The 13943-nt window shown below is 49.6% G+C and overlaps 1 protein-coding gene across 12 annotated transcripts in view; it reads right to left on the reverse strand.

Annotated features, from left to right (window-relative positions):
• Positions 1-2234: 2234 nt before the first annotated feature.
• The window catches only part of LOC118789307 (bromodomain adjacent to zinc finger domain protein 2B-like), an 80130-nt gene continuing 68421 nt past the window's right edge, over positions 2235-13943 (reverse strand). For 7 of the 12 annotated variants that reach the window (XM_036545654.1, XM_036545660.1, XM_036545658.1 and 4 more), the window contains 16 exons: positions 12601-12855; positions 11971-12194; positions 10296-10370; positions 9746-9971; positions 9293-9355; positions 9050-9194; positions 8291-8952; positions 7712-7991; positions 6939-7094; positions 5983-6143; positions 5391-5704; positions 4739-4874; positions 4482-4628; positions 3701-4035; positions 2863-3006; positions 2235-2657 (listed from right to left, as the gene is read on the reverse strand). In XM_036545654.1, coding sequence (XP_036401547.1) covers positions 2504-2657; positions 2863-3006; positions 3701-4035; positions 4482-4628; positions 4739-4874; positions 5391-5704; positions 5983-6143; positions 6939-7094; positions 7712-7991; positions 8291-8952; positions 9050-9194; positions 9293-9355; positions 9746-9971; positions 10296-10370; positions 11971-12194; positions 12601-12855 — 3477 coding nt within the window. In that variant the 3' untranslated portion in view covers positions 2235-2503. The remainder of the gene's footprint in view (positions 2658-2862; positions 3007-3700; positions 4036-4481; positions 4629-4738; positions 4875-5390; positions 5705-5982; positions 6144-6938; positions 7095-7711; positions 7992-8290; positions 8953-9049; positions 9195-9292; positions 9356-9745; positions 9972-10295; positions 10371-11970; positions 12195-12600; positions 12856-13943) is intronic. The other 5 variants (XM_036545663.1, XM_036545662.1, XM_036545661.1 and 2 more) reach the window with 1 other exon arrangement.

Consider the following 13943-nt stretch of genomic DNA (forward strand, 5'->3'; position numbering starts at 1 on the left):
CTAATGGGCCCCTGAGGTAATAGTCTGAAGAGGAACATTTAGAGAAGTTTGAACAAAATGATCCCAGACATATATGTACTAGACTTACCATGGGACTCCTTTACCTCAATTTGATAAGGAACACTTCCGTGCCGGTCTACTTCACAAGAGTTTTGCTGGAGTCAGTGTGCAATCCTCCACATTTATAACCATTTAGGCCCCATCTAAATACAAGATGGCTGCTGTCTCATTCATGCCATTGGACTACCTCTATTGATTACATCTGTCTTCATATTGACATTTACATTTGTTCATTTGGCAGATGCTTTTATCCAGAGCAACTTACATGTGAAGTAGAGTACAATGCACACAAAAAACCATAAGGAGTCAACAATGTTAGAAGCCCTGCATGACTAGGTTTCAGTGGTTGGCCAGACAAGGTACAAGCTAGCTGGCAGCAATAACGAGTGTGTTAAACCATTAGATTATTTTATAGTTTAGTAGGAAACGGTTTTGAGTCATGAGAAATTCCTTTAGGTGGTAGTGTTTCAGGTGAGAGTGGAAGAGCTGTGTCTTCAGTTGAAGACAGAGAGGGACTTGGCAGAATGGATGAAGTGTGGAAGTTCATTCCACCATCAGGGGGCGATGGCAGAGAAAGTTCTGGATCCACCAGATGCGGTTGGTAGCAGAGTGTAGTGGTCTGGAGGGAACACAGGCTTGCAGCAGTGAGTTCATATTTACTGAATATTTTTATTACCTAAGGTATATATCTTTCATCTTAATACTCAATATTTGCAGTCACAAAAGCTGCAGTTTTATTTGCTCACTGGGATATTTCTTAAAATAGTGCATAAACTTGTAATTAGACCATGGTATATTGATTCTGCATAACAATTTTCAAGGCAGTGAAGCAGACTGTTAATGAGGAGCTGACATTTAGTTGACTGACGGATAATTTAAAATGGCTGCTAACTCATACAGCCTACACCACCTGGGCTAACCCCATTTGCCAGTCCAGATTTTGGCTGTGCACACCGCCATAACATGTCACACGTCTTTGTAGCTTCCAAACATGCACCTGCAGAAGGCATGTCCAACTTCTGCAAGTTCCGTCTGCTGACCAGCACTTCGCCTTCCTCAGATAGCTTTCATAGTTACATGCATACAAGCGGCGTTGGGTAAGCAAGTCATAGTTTTAACCGGGAAGCTCATCACATGGTCCAGGCTGGAAAGAAATACACTTCGATCCTGGGTTGAAAAACATCTTTTTATTAGATCCGTGCCGCACACACTAGTGAAAAATAATGCTCCTACAAAAAGAATGCTACCTTTTTCCACAATATCTTTAAATAAAATAACTTCAAGTACTCTCACTCAGGTACAAAAAAAATGAAATTTGTTCTAGCTGCCTCCAGTAGGCCACGACACACAGGAAGATTCAAACACAACGGCTACGATGCCCCTCTGTCCTGGGGGGGCTGGGACAAGGCAGAGGGAGGAAAATGCTTTTGTGAAAAATACTGTGTGTCGCAATCTAGTTCATGTGGATAAAAATGATTATGTCAGGATCTGAGGCCTGGGAGGGTTAAAATTATATATAAAAAAATAGAAAAAAACAGACAAGAAACAAAACCAAGTATCCCCTACACCCTGCTGTAAAGGTAGGCACTACCAAGATTAAAAAGACCACAGTGTTTGCAGAGGATATGTACTGTACAAGCAACATGTCCATCATCACTTTAAGACTAAAATAAAATTCTACAGTCGCTCTAAGGCATAAACAATATCTGGTGTCTGAAACAATATGTACACATCATACATATTCAAAACAACACATTAATATTAACATTCATGGACAGTATATACATATGTGTCACTGTTGTCTCACTGTCTTTTGCAACTAAGTGATGCAAGAACGTGTAATTTTATACATAAAATGCAGCTTTACAGTATTACAGTTTGCTCCGTATACATGGAACCGTGTAAACAATTCATTTTTTCTTGGCTTTGTATACTTGGAAAAAAATACAAGAAAAAAAAAACAAACATTCATTTAAATTTTAAAGCAGTTTTTGCTGTTTCTTCCTTTTCATAGAAAATGAAGACTGGACCTTTTTACTCATAAATAATTCAAATTAAATACATTCACTATAATATTAATGGTAAGGTAAAAAAAAGAAAAAGAAAATATATTTATATATTTACAGGTAGCTGATGGAAAGTGTTCTTTCCCGATAACAGCTCCAATGGTTGTAAATTCAGTGCGATTTCTTATCAGAAAATGTATTGCACTAAGTCACCCTTGTCTGAAATTCTTTGGGTGTATTTGTTTCCCTGTTCAAGCCAGATTGGCTTTGTACGTCAGTTTAAGTAACTGTTTTTTTTTTTAGTAGCCTTGGTTCCTGGGGAGGGATTTGAACCTCATGCCTTGGAAATTTGGAGTACAATGCTTTCCTCAAGTGCTCTGTTCTCAGTGAAATGCAGACGGCTGGTCCCGGGCAGCACGGGTGACACGCAGGCAGGCTTAGCTCGTCTTCAGGAGGTCAGTCCACCTTTTCTCGAAAAACTTCCTCATGTTGTGGCCCGCCCGCCCAATGTCGGAATTGTCCTCGTTAAATTTCTCGCAGTTATCAAAGACTAAGTTGACATCGATGATGAACGTCTCCAGGTTCTGGTAGCTGGAAGGGAAAAGAAAGGATGTCATGAAACCTCTGTGACAGCCACTGCCACTGTGACAAAGACGTCTGCGAAACACATCCTTGTTTAGCTGTAGTAATTTGTTTAATTAGTTTAAGTGGCAGACTTAGTCCTTCATTATGACTTTTAATGTGTTACAAAAATGTCAGAGGCAGACGCAGACACCCAATACACGATCATACGCACTGATTGCAACAAAGTTTTTCGCGGATGGTGGAGAAGTCCATGGGCTTCTTGATGACTTTCTTGTAGCCGGGGACAGATTTTGGGTTGACGGGGGTGAGGAAGGGCCAGGCGTCCTGATGACCCTCCAGCTCAGAGAGGAGTGTGCTGTGGGGTACAGGGAAATGACCGCACACGGGTTACAAACAGCTACAGTACACTCTTCACCATACTGCTGCAAGGAGCCAGGGACAGAACAGTCTCCACTTACAGAAATACTGTATACGTTGTCATTAAACATACAGTATATCTCTGAATGGAGCTCCATGCTGTTTAAAAGAGCATTATTTTTTCCAGTTAGAGGTAAACTGTACATTGTCATTAAATATACAGTATATCTCTGAATGGAGCTCCACGCTGTTTAAAAGAGCATTATTTTTTCCAGTTGGAGGTAAACTGTACATTGTCATTAAACATACAGTATATCTCTGAATGGAGCTCCATGTTGTTTAAAAGAGCATTATTTTTTCCAGTTAGAGGTAAACTGTACATTGTCATTAAATATACAGTATATCTCTGTTCGTTCCATGTTAATGTGACATATTTTTACATTTCTGACCAAAAGTAGAAAAGCTACCTGAGAAAACATTTGTGTGAAAGTAAAGTATAAAGCACAAACCAAGCCAGTGGCCAGCAATAAGGTTTTTCAAAGACTTCATTCATCCAGCTAAACACTAAGTCAGGATATGGGAGGTCCTACAGACAAGCAACTGGTCATAACAAGCCAAAACAAGGCCACACAAACATTTCCTAAGCACTAATCGTGGTGCAGATCTCCAGGTGTGACAGTCCTGCTCTGTACCTGCACAGCGCCAGGTCCCTGCTGTTGTCTCGGGGTGTGGTCTTGCCGCCGGCGGGGCTCTCCTGCCTGGGAGGGTTCACAGATGGTGACTCCTCCCCCTTCTTCTTTTTGGCCTCCTTCGCCCCCTTTTTCGGCGTGCCGCTCGCGCTCGCGGAGTCGTCCTCGGAGACCTCCCCGACCGCGGGCGGCTTCTTGCTCCGTTTCGCATCGCTGCTTTTCTTTCCTCCCGCCGCTCCTCCCGCCGCTCCTCCCGCACCTCCCGCTGCGCCTCCTCCTGTGCCTCCTGCTCCTGTTTTGTTCGGCTGCTTCTTATTCTTCGGGGATTGACCGCTTGCCTGAACGTCACGGAAACAAAACAGCCATGTTGAACACGGGCCTCACGTGATCACCAACAAGGAACATCAGAGCAGAGGTCAGAGCTCTGCGTGGCCAGAGCTGCATTGTATTAAACTATACAGTATATATTTAAAAACTTTTCATATTTAGGTTTCACAAAGTGCTAACTGCATTTTCTGTTCACTCTCAGACAGTGCTGTTTATTTCTTTCAAACACTCTCTTATTACCCTGGCAATTCTTATCTAATTAAAAATGTGTGAAGTAGTTTCCATAAACATGAATGTTGAAGCTGTTATTGTTTATTGTTAGTCCACAAATATATAAAGCATCTGAATGCATTTTCAATACCTCAAATACATATTTGACCAGGGTTTGATGTCGATACGAGTTTGTGTTGCACTTTGAATGGTCGTCAGGTGCGCAGTGCCCGAAGGCCGCAGGTACCTTGGATATGCAGGCGGGGCAGAACCAGTCTCCCTCCGGTATGCTGCTGATCCTGGGTTTGTGGCAGTAGGTGTGGCATCCTTTGTCACACCCGTCGCACAGCAACAGCAGCTCCTCGTTGTCGCCCTTCCGGCAGATCTGGCAGTACTGAAAGGCAGAGGAGAGTTCCCGGCACAGCCGTGAGTCTCGGGGGGGGGGGGGGGGGGGGTTGGGGGGGTGTTGGGTGGGATTCTGAAGGGGGGCCGGGACGCACTCACCACTTTCATGATGGACCTCTCCCAGGCGATGGACTTCTGCAGCTGCTGGAGACAGAGGGCCAGCTGGGCGGAGCTGCGCACCTCACTCAGGGCCTTACGCCACACCTTCATCCCCGGGGCAGCCTCCTCCTCGCCCCTGTGGGGGGGGGCAGAGAGACAGGGGCACGCAGGGGTCAGAGCTCTCCCCCGCCAGTCACATCACACCACACCACAGAATTCACAACCATTCCCAGCACCAGCAAGGCACAGACAAGCCACAGGGGTGCAAGACCAGCGCGTGAAAGCAGCTGCCCCAGGAAGCGGCCGCATGCCTCGCACATTCAGGGGCACGTGGGGGGGGGGGGGGCAGGGGGTGAGGGGGGGGTGGCGGGCGGAGAGGAGCTCACAAACACCACGGAGACCAGCGCAACCAGTGCACCATGCAGGAGACCCCGAAAACGACCAAAGAAAGGACACCACGTGGCACCGCGGACGAACGCAACGAGACCACTCCGAATGAAAAGGAGTCCGACAAGGTGGGCGGGGCAGGGAAGGGAGGAGGTGGGGGGGCAGGGGGGGGGGGGGGGGGGGGGGGGGACAGGCAAGACAGTGAAAGAGGGCTGTAGTCAGCAGAGAAGCAGAAAGAGGTTTGGAATGAATGTGGATGACCTACCCATCCCCCTCCTCACTATTGGATGGTGCAGGCGCAGGCACAGTGACTGTGCCCACATTATCCAGTTTGATCTGAATGGTGGTACCTAAGGGCGTCTTCAGATACCTTCGCTCGATGTTCCTCTCCAGATCAGCCAGCCTGGTTACTGCTATATCTAGCGGGTTGTTGACGCGCCGTGCCACGCCGCCAGACTCCGCCCCCTCCCGCTCGGGGCCGGCGTCTCTCTCCCCGGCCACGCCCTGCTTAGTCACCGGCTTGTGCTCGTGGTACACCAGGTCCTCCCTCTCTGACTGAGGCTCCGGATAGATCCACCCCTGCAGAGGGAATTGTGGGTAAAATAAAAGCCCTGCTGGCATCTCAGGTCCTCCTCAGCTTTCTGTGTGTGGAACAGCAGTAAGGGGTAGGTCTTGTAAAGGTTGCCAGTTCAGTTCCCAGGTGGGGCACTGCTTTTGGGGAAGCTTTGAGCAGCATACGTCAGCCTTGTTTCAGTAAAGGATGACTTGTAAGCTAAACCAGCTGCTAGGTGAATCAATGATGCATTGTAATGTTGTACACAGTCTCCACTGTTCCAGCTCTTCCAATGATGCCTCACCTTGACCTGCAGGCTGGCGGAGGTCACCTTCCTCTCCAGCTCCTCCACCTGCTGCAGCACAGCGATGTCCATCTCCATGGCCTGCTCCTCCACACACCAGCTCTCCACGGTCTCTGCCGTCACCTGGTTCTCCTCCATGTCTGTCACATCGATGGCCGACGCTGAGGGGGAACATGGGAAGGTGACTCAACAATCAGTATCTCCAACAGGGGGCGCTGCAGCGGGCTTAGACTTCACACCGTGCTCTAATGCGCAGCTCGCTATTCCTCAAACGTATGTCAGCATCAGAGCATCAGCAGGACCTTCACCACACGGCTTTTAACAACGCAACTAAACGGCTACATCTCAAAGGAAACAACAGCAGCGTGCGTCTCCCTCACGACGGAGCAGGAGATTGAGTGGTGATGTTAATCACGCAGATCCATGTTAATCTGTTCAGACTGTCGGAGGGTTTAACTGCACTCAACAGGGGTATGACTAATCAGCACTGTCACACCACATCACTCAATCAAACCTCCCCGCAACGCTTTGGGAACCTCACCACTGGCTGCTGGGGCGCCATTAACACCCAGTGACATAAAATTTGTTCTCCCTGGCTCTGCTCATGCACAGTGGTGTGTTGAAGTACAGGAGTTCATTTCTCCAGACAGCATATTCTGAACCGTGTGTAACAGATCAGTTAGTTACTGTGCATAGCAGATCAGCTGGTTACTGTGTAACAGATCAGCCAGTTACCATGTGTAACAGATCAGTTGGTTACCATGTGTAACAGCTCAGTTGGTTACTGTGCATAGCAGATCAGCTGGTTACTGTGTAACAGATCAGCCAGTTACCATGTGTAACAGATCAGTTGGTTACCGTGTGCAACAGCTCAGTTGGTTACTGTGTATAGCAGATCAGTGTGTAACAGTAGTGTGCTTAGGAGCTGGGCAGATGGGCATATGAAGTGGACCTACCGTCTCTGTTCTTGGCGCAGGCCTGGACAATGTACTCCATGTATTTCTGGATCTGTTTCTGCAGGACCTTCTCCCTGACCCCCCTGCAGTGCAGAGCTTTCACCAGCGACCTCAGCTCCTCCACGTCCGCCACCTTCCACCAGCCCACCAGCATCTCTGCAACGATCAGCACAATCAGCAGAGCTCCCAAACGCAGGTGCCAGCAGTGAGCGGCAGAGCTCCCAAACGCAGGGGCCGGCAGTGAGCGGCAGAGCTCCCAAACGCAGGCGCCAGCAGTGAGCGGCAGAGCTCCCAAACGCAGGGGCCGGCAGTGAGCGGCAGAGCTCCCAAACGCAGGGGCCGGCAGTGAGCGACAGAGCTCCCAAACGCAGGGGCCGGCAGTGAGCGGCAGAGCTCCCAAACGCAGGGGCCGGCAGTGAGCGGCAGAGCTCCCAAACGCAGGGGCCGGCAGTGAGCGGCAGAGCTCCCAAACGCAGGGGCCGGCAGTGAGCGGCAGAGCTCCCAAACGCAGGGGCCGGCAGTGAGCGGCAGAGCTCCCAAACGCAGGGGCCGGCAGTGAGCGGCAGAGCTCCCAAACACAGGGGCCGGCAGTGAGCGGCAGAGCTCCCAAACGCAGGGGCCAGCAGTGAGCAGGACACACCCGCAGACGCAGTCTAAGTTGCTCATTATCCACAAAAGGACTGCAGCAGCACACATACTGTTTGGTTTTTACAGAAAAATTCCCGCTCTCCCTCTCCAGTGATGTTGTGAGCAAATCGCCATCGCGCACTCACCTTCCGGGATGGGCTGGGGGGAGGGGTAGTCCTGGGGTTTGGGCACCTCCACGGCAGGGGAGGCGGCAGACGGGGGCTTCTCGCTGGGGGGCACGGGGGACTCGCTCTTGCTGGTGGAGATGCTCGGAGCCAGGAAAGGGTTGCCATTACCCTCCACTGAGGGATACCCCAAACCCAGCACAGGGGTCAGAGAGCCACCGGAGAAGGGCAGGTTTGGATTCATCAAACCGCTGGGCCAACCGCAGAACGGCAGACCCATTAAGTTCATACCAGGCTTTAACTGTAGGGGGCACAGAAGGGTAAACCCATTAAGTGTACACCAGGCTTTACCTACAGGGGGTGCATGTTTGTGAGCAAATGGTGAGGTGGTGAGTGTGGGAGTTCATCAAGGCTTCAAGAACTAGTAATAGACTAGCACAGTATAACAAACAACTCTTACTTCATTAAGGATCTAGTTTATGAATTCCATGCACTTCAAAAGTTATCAGATTTCTGATGACAGAAGCAGTTTTCAAGGAGGTAAAACCCATCAAAGTAAATACCTAAATGATAAAGGACATAGAGGGAGGGGGTGCCTACCTGGAGAGCTGATAATGCAAAGTTATTGAGCCCCATGGCATTGTGGGGGCTGGACGAGGCAGAGGTGGCCAGGTGGGTGGGGGATGAGGAGGGGGATTTGGGCCTGGCGGAGGCAGGGTTTGGGGAGGCGGCCGGAGGGGTGGGGGCGGAGGTGAGGGAGGAGTCATCACAGGGGGAGCGAGGCAGGAGGCTGAACCAGTGGCCACTCTTCTCCGTCAGCACCCGGAGGAGCTGGTCTCCGGGGAACAGCGGCGGGAGGCCGGGGAGGGGGGCGGCGGGGTCGGGCGTGGCACCAACACCCGGCTGTGTGGGGGCGGGCTGGGGGCTGCTGGGTAACGGAGTCTGGGAGTCGCCGTGGGGGGCGGGGGACGTCGCCGGGGGCGATGCCGCGGCCGATCCACCATTCTGCTTCTGAGGCTGCCCGTCCTGCTCGGGGGACATTTTGGCCACCTCCAGCAGCTGGCTGAGCTTGGAGAAAGATCCTGGCTTCTGCAGGAACAGATTCGGGGGGTCCTTCTCTTTGGCCTCGTCGGGAGCCCCCGCCTCGCCCTCGACGCTCACGTCCAGGCTGATATCCATATTCTCCTCGGGGACCTCCTCCTTTACCTGCACCGCCTCCGCGCTCCTCCCTCTCTCCCTCTCTTTCTCCGCCTCCTCCGGACCTGCGGTGGGAAGAGGGACACCGTCACAGATCAGGCACACACAGCAGGGACCCGCGCAGAGCTGAGAGCGGCACGCGGGCCGAGCTTCGGGTCTCACCTTCGGCGTTCTCCATCCCCTCCACGAACACGCCCCCGCACTGCGGCAGCACCCAGAAGCGGCGCTTGTAGCGGTCCTGGCCAAACGGCATGGAGCGCAGAGAGTGGGACGCCTCGAACAGCTTGCGGCGGATCTGGCTCTGTTGCTGGAGAGGAGACACAGCAGCGTCAGCCACTCTGGCCTCCTCCTCACCTCCCCACAGCTCCCCAGCGAGGAGTCCCCGTAACGATGCTCTGTGTTTACCTTGGTCATCTTCTCTATCTGCTTCTCCAGCTCCTCCACACTGGCCGCCTGGTCTCCCTCATCCTGCAAGATAAGCCCAGTTACCAATAAAATTTAAAACAGACAGAAAGTGAGAATGCCTACAAAGCTACCGCTCTAATATAAGTGTAACATAAGAGAAAGGTAAATTTGTTACTTCAGCAGAAAGGTGCAGGACAGTGTTTAAATAGAATTCTTTACAATATTAATAATACTGGCAAGAGCACGGTGAACTAGTGACTTTGACAGAAAGGTGGAGGACAGATCTGAAATACAATATAATATTAATATGATAATATTAATTGTAGAATGAATAATAATAGGAAGATGAGCCTGTGACTTTGGCAGACAGGTGGAGGACAGTGAAATGTAATATGGTATTAATATTCTAAGATGATTTTTAATAGTAATAGGGGTGTGACCGTTCAGACTGACCTCATCCTCGCACGCGTCTCCCTTCTTCCCCCGTTTCACTGCCTCTTCCTCCTCATCCTCGTCTTCATCACCCTGCTCGTCACTGTCCTCGTCCTCATCCTCGTCGCTGTCCCCTCCTTTCCTCTTGCGTTTACGCCCGGAAGCGGGCGTGCCCAGCGCCTGTGTCTCCTCGCCCGCCACGCCTGTGTCCCTCTTGCCCGTCCTCTTGGCGTGAACGCTCCTCAGCCTGGAGAGGGAGGGTGGGAGGGGGAGAGGGGGAGGGTGGGAGGGTCCAGTGTTTAACAGGGCGCACTGAAGCTTCATTCTCTGTAGCTCCTTTCAACAGGACACTTTATGGATTTATTTTTCGAGTGCTTACTTTACAGTAAACCCAAAACAGATACTGAGTTCAAACTGTGTATACAGTATGCTACACTATGGTTTTGGAGTATTTCAGAGAACAGGTCCAGGTGTATATGAAAAGGTGTGAGCTTCTTCCTTAGTGAGCTTTTGAAACAGGGGCCATGATCATTCCAGAGCATGAGTAAGTATGAGTACTGATGCCACTCACTTGCGCAGCTTGCCTTCAATCGTCCACTTGTCCCGCCTCAAATTGGTCATGTGATCAATGTTTTTGTCAATCTCACTGCAAAAAAGAAAAAAAAGATTCAGGAAAGACACTCACGGCATATTGTCATATGCTTTTTTGCGAAAAACTTTGATCTGCAGATGAAGACGTTCTTTCTGTGGTGTAACGTTTTCTTCTGATCCGAGTACCTGTGTGAGTGGTATTAAAAATGTAAACCCCTATGAATAAACCAGAGGCGGATCATTCCAAGCCATTTCATCGGGGTTTATTTCAGGATGAATATTTAACACGTCGGTAGGTCTGATCAGGGATACTGCTGATAAAACCGAGGCTGTATCTGTACAGCACAGGCATCAGAGATGATGGAGAGTCACCTGTTTTCAGTGGAGAGGACGTTCTCACCAGGAGTGGGCACACGAGCTGGGAAGCTAACAGGTGCTCAAGCTTTAAAAGCACTGCTCGATATCTCCAAACACGCTTACTGAGCCAGCCAGCGAATGAGAGGGTTCTGTTTGAGCTATCCATTTGGATAAACACTTGCTTTTGAAAGCTGGTGTCATTAGGAGACAGAAAACACTACTGTTTAATAAGAGGAAACGCTTCTGAAAGCTTCCATTTTAACAAGCTCTCTGGCTGAAGAGCAGTTGATTAGAAGCACCATAAAATTGTGTGTCAAAGACGTCAGGACTTTACCAGTGTTTGCAGGTATCTTAAAGGGTTTTTCACATTGTCAGAGACCTGATCCATGTGTCCATTTCTCAATGTCTGTCTGACACTGAAATCCTGGTACCACTCATGCTAGCCCACATATATGAGTATCCTCTCGAAACAAGCAGTTCACTACTGATGTATAAAGGCCATTCAACAGCAAGAGCTCTCTGGCTTCACACAGGACAGAGAGCCCCATCCTTTCTCCTCTTTTGCCTAAAGCCACAACCCCCTACAGGACAATGACACAGGCTGTTTGTCACAAATAAATAAGACCTTAACACAGTGTGCAGGTGTTAACATGAATTCAGACCTTAAAACAGCATGCAGGTGGTTTGTATGTATGAGTACAGACCTTTTTCCCCCATGGTTAATGACCTAATGATTACCGTCACTATAGCTATAAACTGCCAATAAATATAAAGGACCTCACACTTGGTGTTCCTTCCTGGTTTGGCTAAGGAGTTCCAGGTGCTATTTAAGTTGTGGAGGTAAGGAGGTGTGTTCTTGTGTCATTTTTTGCTGCCTCCTACACATTTGCTACCACAGCACATTGTGACATGTATATGAGGCTGAAATTGCTGCCTCTTTCAGATTTTGTTCACATGTCAACAAACCTTGTTTAGCACAAAGCGCACCAACATTCTGTTACAAAAACAGCAGTCCTGTGTGTTAAGCGCATTCAGACAGGAAATGTGCAGGTGTAAAGAAAACATCTTGCTAACTTTGTGCAAATGTTTTACTGCGTGTGTGAAAGGCAGTAAAAAATGCAAGTCAGTAAAAAAGACACAAGAGCAATGAAATGTTTACACTCAAGAACATCTTGGACAAAAGAATGGCACATCTTGACACAACAGAGGATCACTGAGGTCACTGGAGTGCGGCAGCTCCCCCTGTGGCACGGAGGGATCACTGCAGGCAGAGGTGAGGGAGCGGAGTGGGGCATTACCTGACCACGCTCTTGCTGCAGGCCAGCTCGTTGACCAGGAAGGCCAGGATGGAGGCCTTCTGGCCAGGCGTGTGGGCCTGGAAGGCCTTGGTCTTCAGGCTCTCCGTCAGCTCGGCCAGCTCCGTGCCCCCGCAGTGCGCCTCCATGTAGATCTGCAGGATCTCCGACACGTTGTCCCGGTTTATGCCCACGTTGGTCAGGTGGTCGCCCAGCGCTGTCTTTGTCTGGAGAAGAGAGGGGAACGGGGTTTACCCCACTCCTGTGGGCTGTACAAATCTGAACACACATTATCAAAATGTTTAAGATGAAGACTGACATTTAACTGATTCCCACTTCTTTCCCCATCTTTACCTCAGAATTATAATATCAAATTGTTAGAAGTCCATAGTGAGTCTCACAGGTTTGTTAGCCAAAATTCCCATCTTGGTGGGTCTGTTTATGTATGTATGTCAGTTTGTGTGTGTGCTTATGTGTGTATGTGTTTGTGTATATATGTGTATGTGTTCATGTATGCCCTTGTGTATATGCACTTGTGTATGTGTGCATATGCATGTGTTTGTGTGTGTAGGGGTGAGTGCGTGTGTGTGTGTGCGTGCGCGTATGTCCGTGCGTCGTGCCGGGGCATCTCACCCTGTGTACGGGCGGCAGCCCCGGGTCGCACACCACCGCGGACAGCATGCGCACCAGCAGGTCCTGCACCTCGCCCATGCTCTCTCCCACGTTGAGCAGGCCCTCCTGCAGCACGCCCAGGCTGGGCACGTCCACGCTCACGTCGAAGCCCAGCACCTTCCCGAAGCTTCGCAGGAACTGCATCACCATCAGACAGTCCGAGAAGCTGCCGTCCGGCAGCACCAGCCCCGTCACCCGGGACAGCTCCGGCAGAGGCTGGCGGAGGAGGGACAGCTTCGGTGAAACACTGGCACTACATTACATCATTACATTGTTGTCATTTACCAGACGCTCTTACCCAGAGCAACTTACACAGGTTACCATTTCATCCATTTATCTGGCTGGAGACAATTCTGGGGTAAGTACCTGGTCCAAGAGCACAGCAGCAGTGCCCCAGCGAGGAATCGAACAGCAACCTTTTGGTTACGAGCCCTTTTCCTGACACTGCCCTGCTCTACATATATATCACATTGTATTTGCTCAGAGTACACAATTATAGAGATGTACAGGTATATCGCTGACAAATTTTACCTTGTCAATTTTACACTGGTGAATATTTACTGACGTCACTATGAAATCATAGCACATACACACAAATACATATATGTTGGTTCTGCTGGTTCATGTATTGTAGTTTAAAGAGGATTTGTTTGGAAAGAAGTGAGGATTACTCCACCTCTTTCGATTCTATTAGCACTTGGCTCTAGCTGTTCCGCTACAGCACTGACGGTAAGAGCCATGTGGTCACCCGCTGTGAGAAACTGAATTGAAAGACAGGATATTCATATCCTCCTCGTGAAGTGCTTTGAAATCCATAAGCTCAAAGCTCCGTCTTCTGGAAACGCTGAGGATATGGGTTTCAGAAATCGCCTCTCATCATGCGCTGCTACTGACAGCCACTAGATGGCAGCATTCAGATTAAATGCGGGGTTCAATGTTGAGTGCCAGATTTCTCTTCACGCCTGTCACTGCAACACACACTCTAACATACCGCCTATGAACCCAGGCATCGAAAGGGGAGCTGGAATATTGAAGACGGAGTCCTCAAATGTCACCTTGCCATGAGGTCATGTCTGCTGTGACATCACTGCAGTGAATTACACCAGCCATCCACTCAACACTTACTGCTCAACACTTGCACACAGGTGAGGCAGTAGGTAATTTCTTGGAGCCAGTTCCCTGAACGGCCCACTTCTTCTAAGGCCTTAAGTTAAGTCCGACTGCTCTAGTCTCCTGTGCTAAACTGTGAACAGTGACACACTACACTTCCAAGAAGCACCTTCACAATACTGGGCAGCAGTGTG

Source organism: Megalops cyprinoides, chromosome 14 (assembly GCF_013368585.1).
Source record: "Megalops cyprinoides isolate fMegCyp1 chromosome 14, fMegCyp1.pri, whole genome shotgun sequence".
In the NCBI taxonomy this organism is placed as follows: domain Eukaryota; kingdom Metazoa; phylum Chordata; class Actinopteri; order Elopiformes; family Megalopidae; genus Megalops; species Megalops cyprinoides.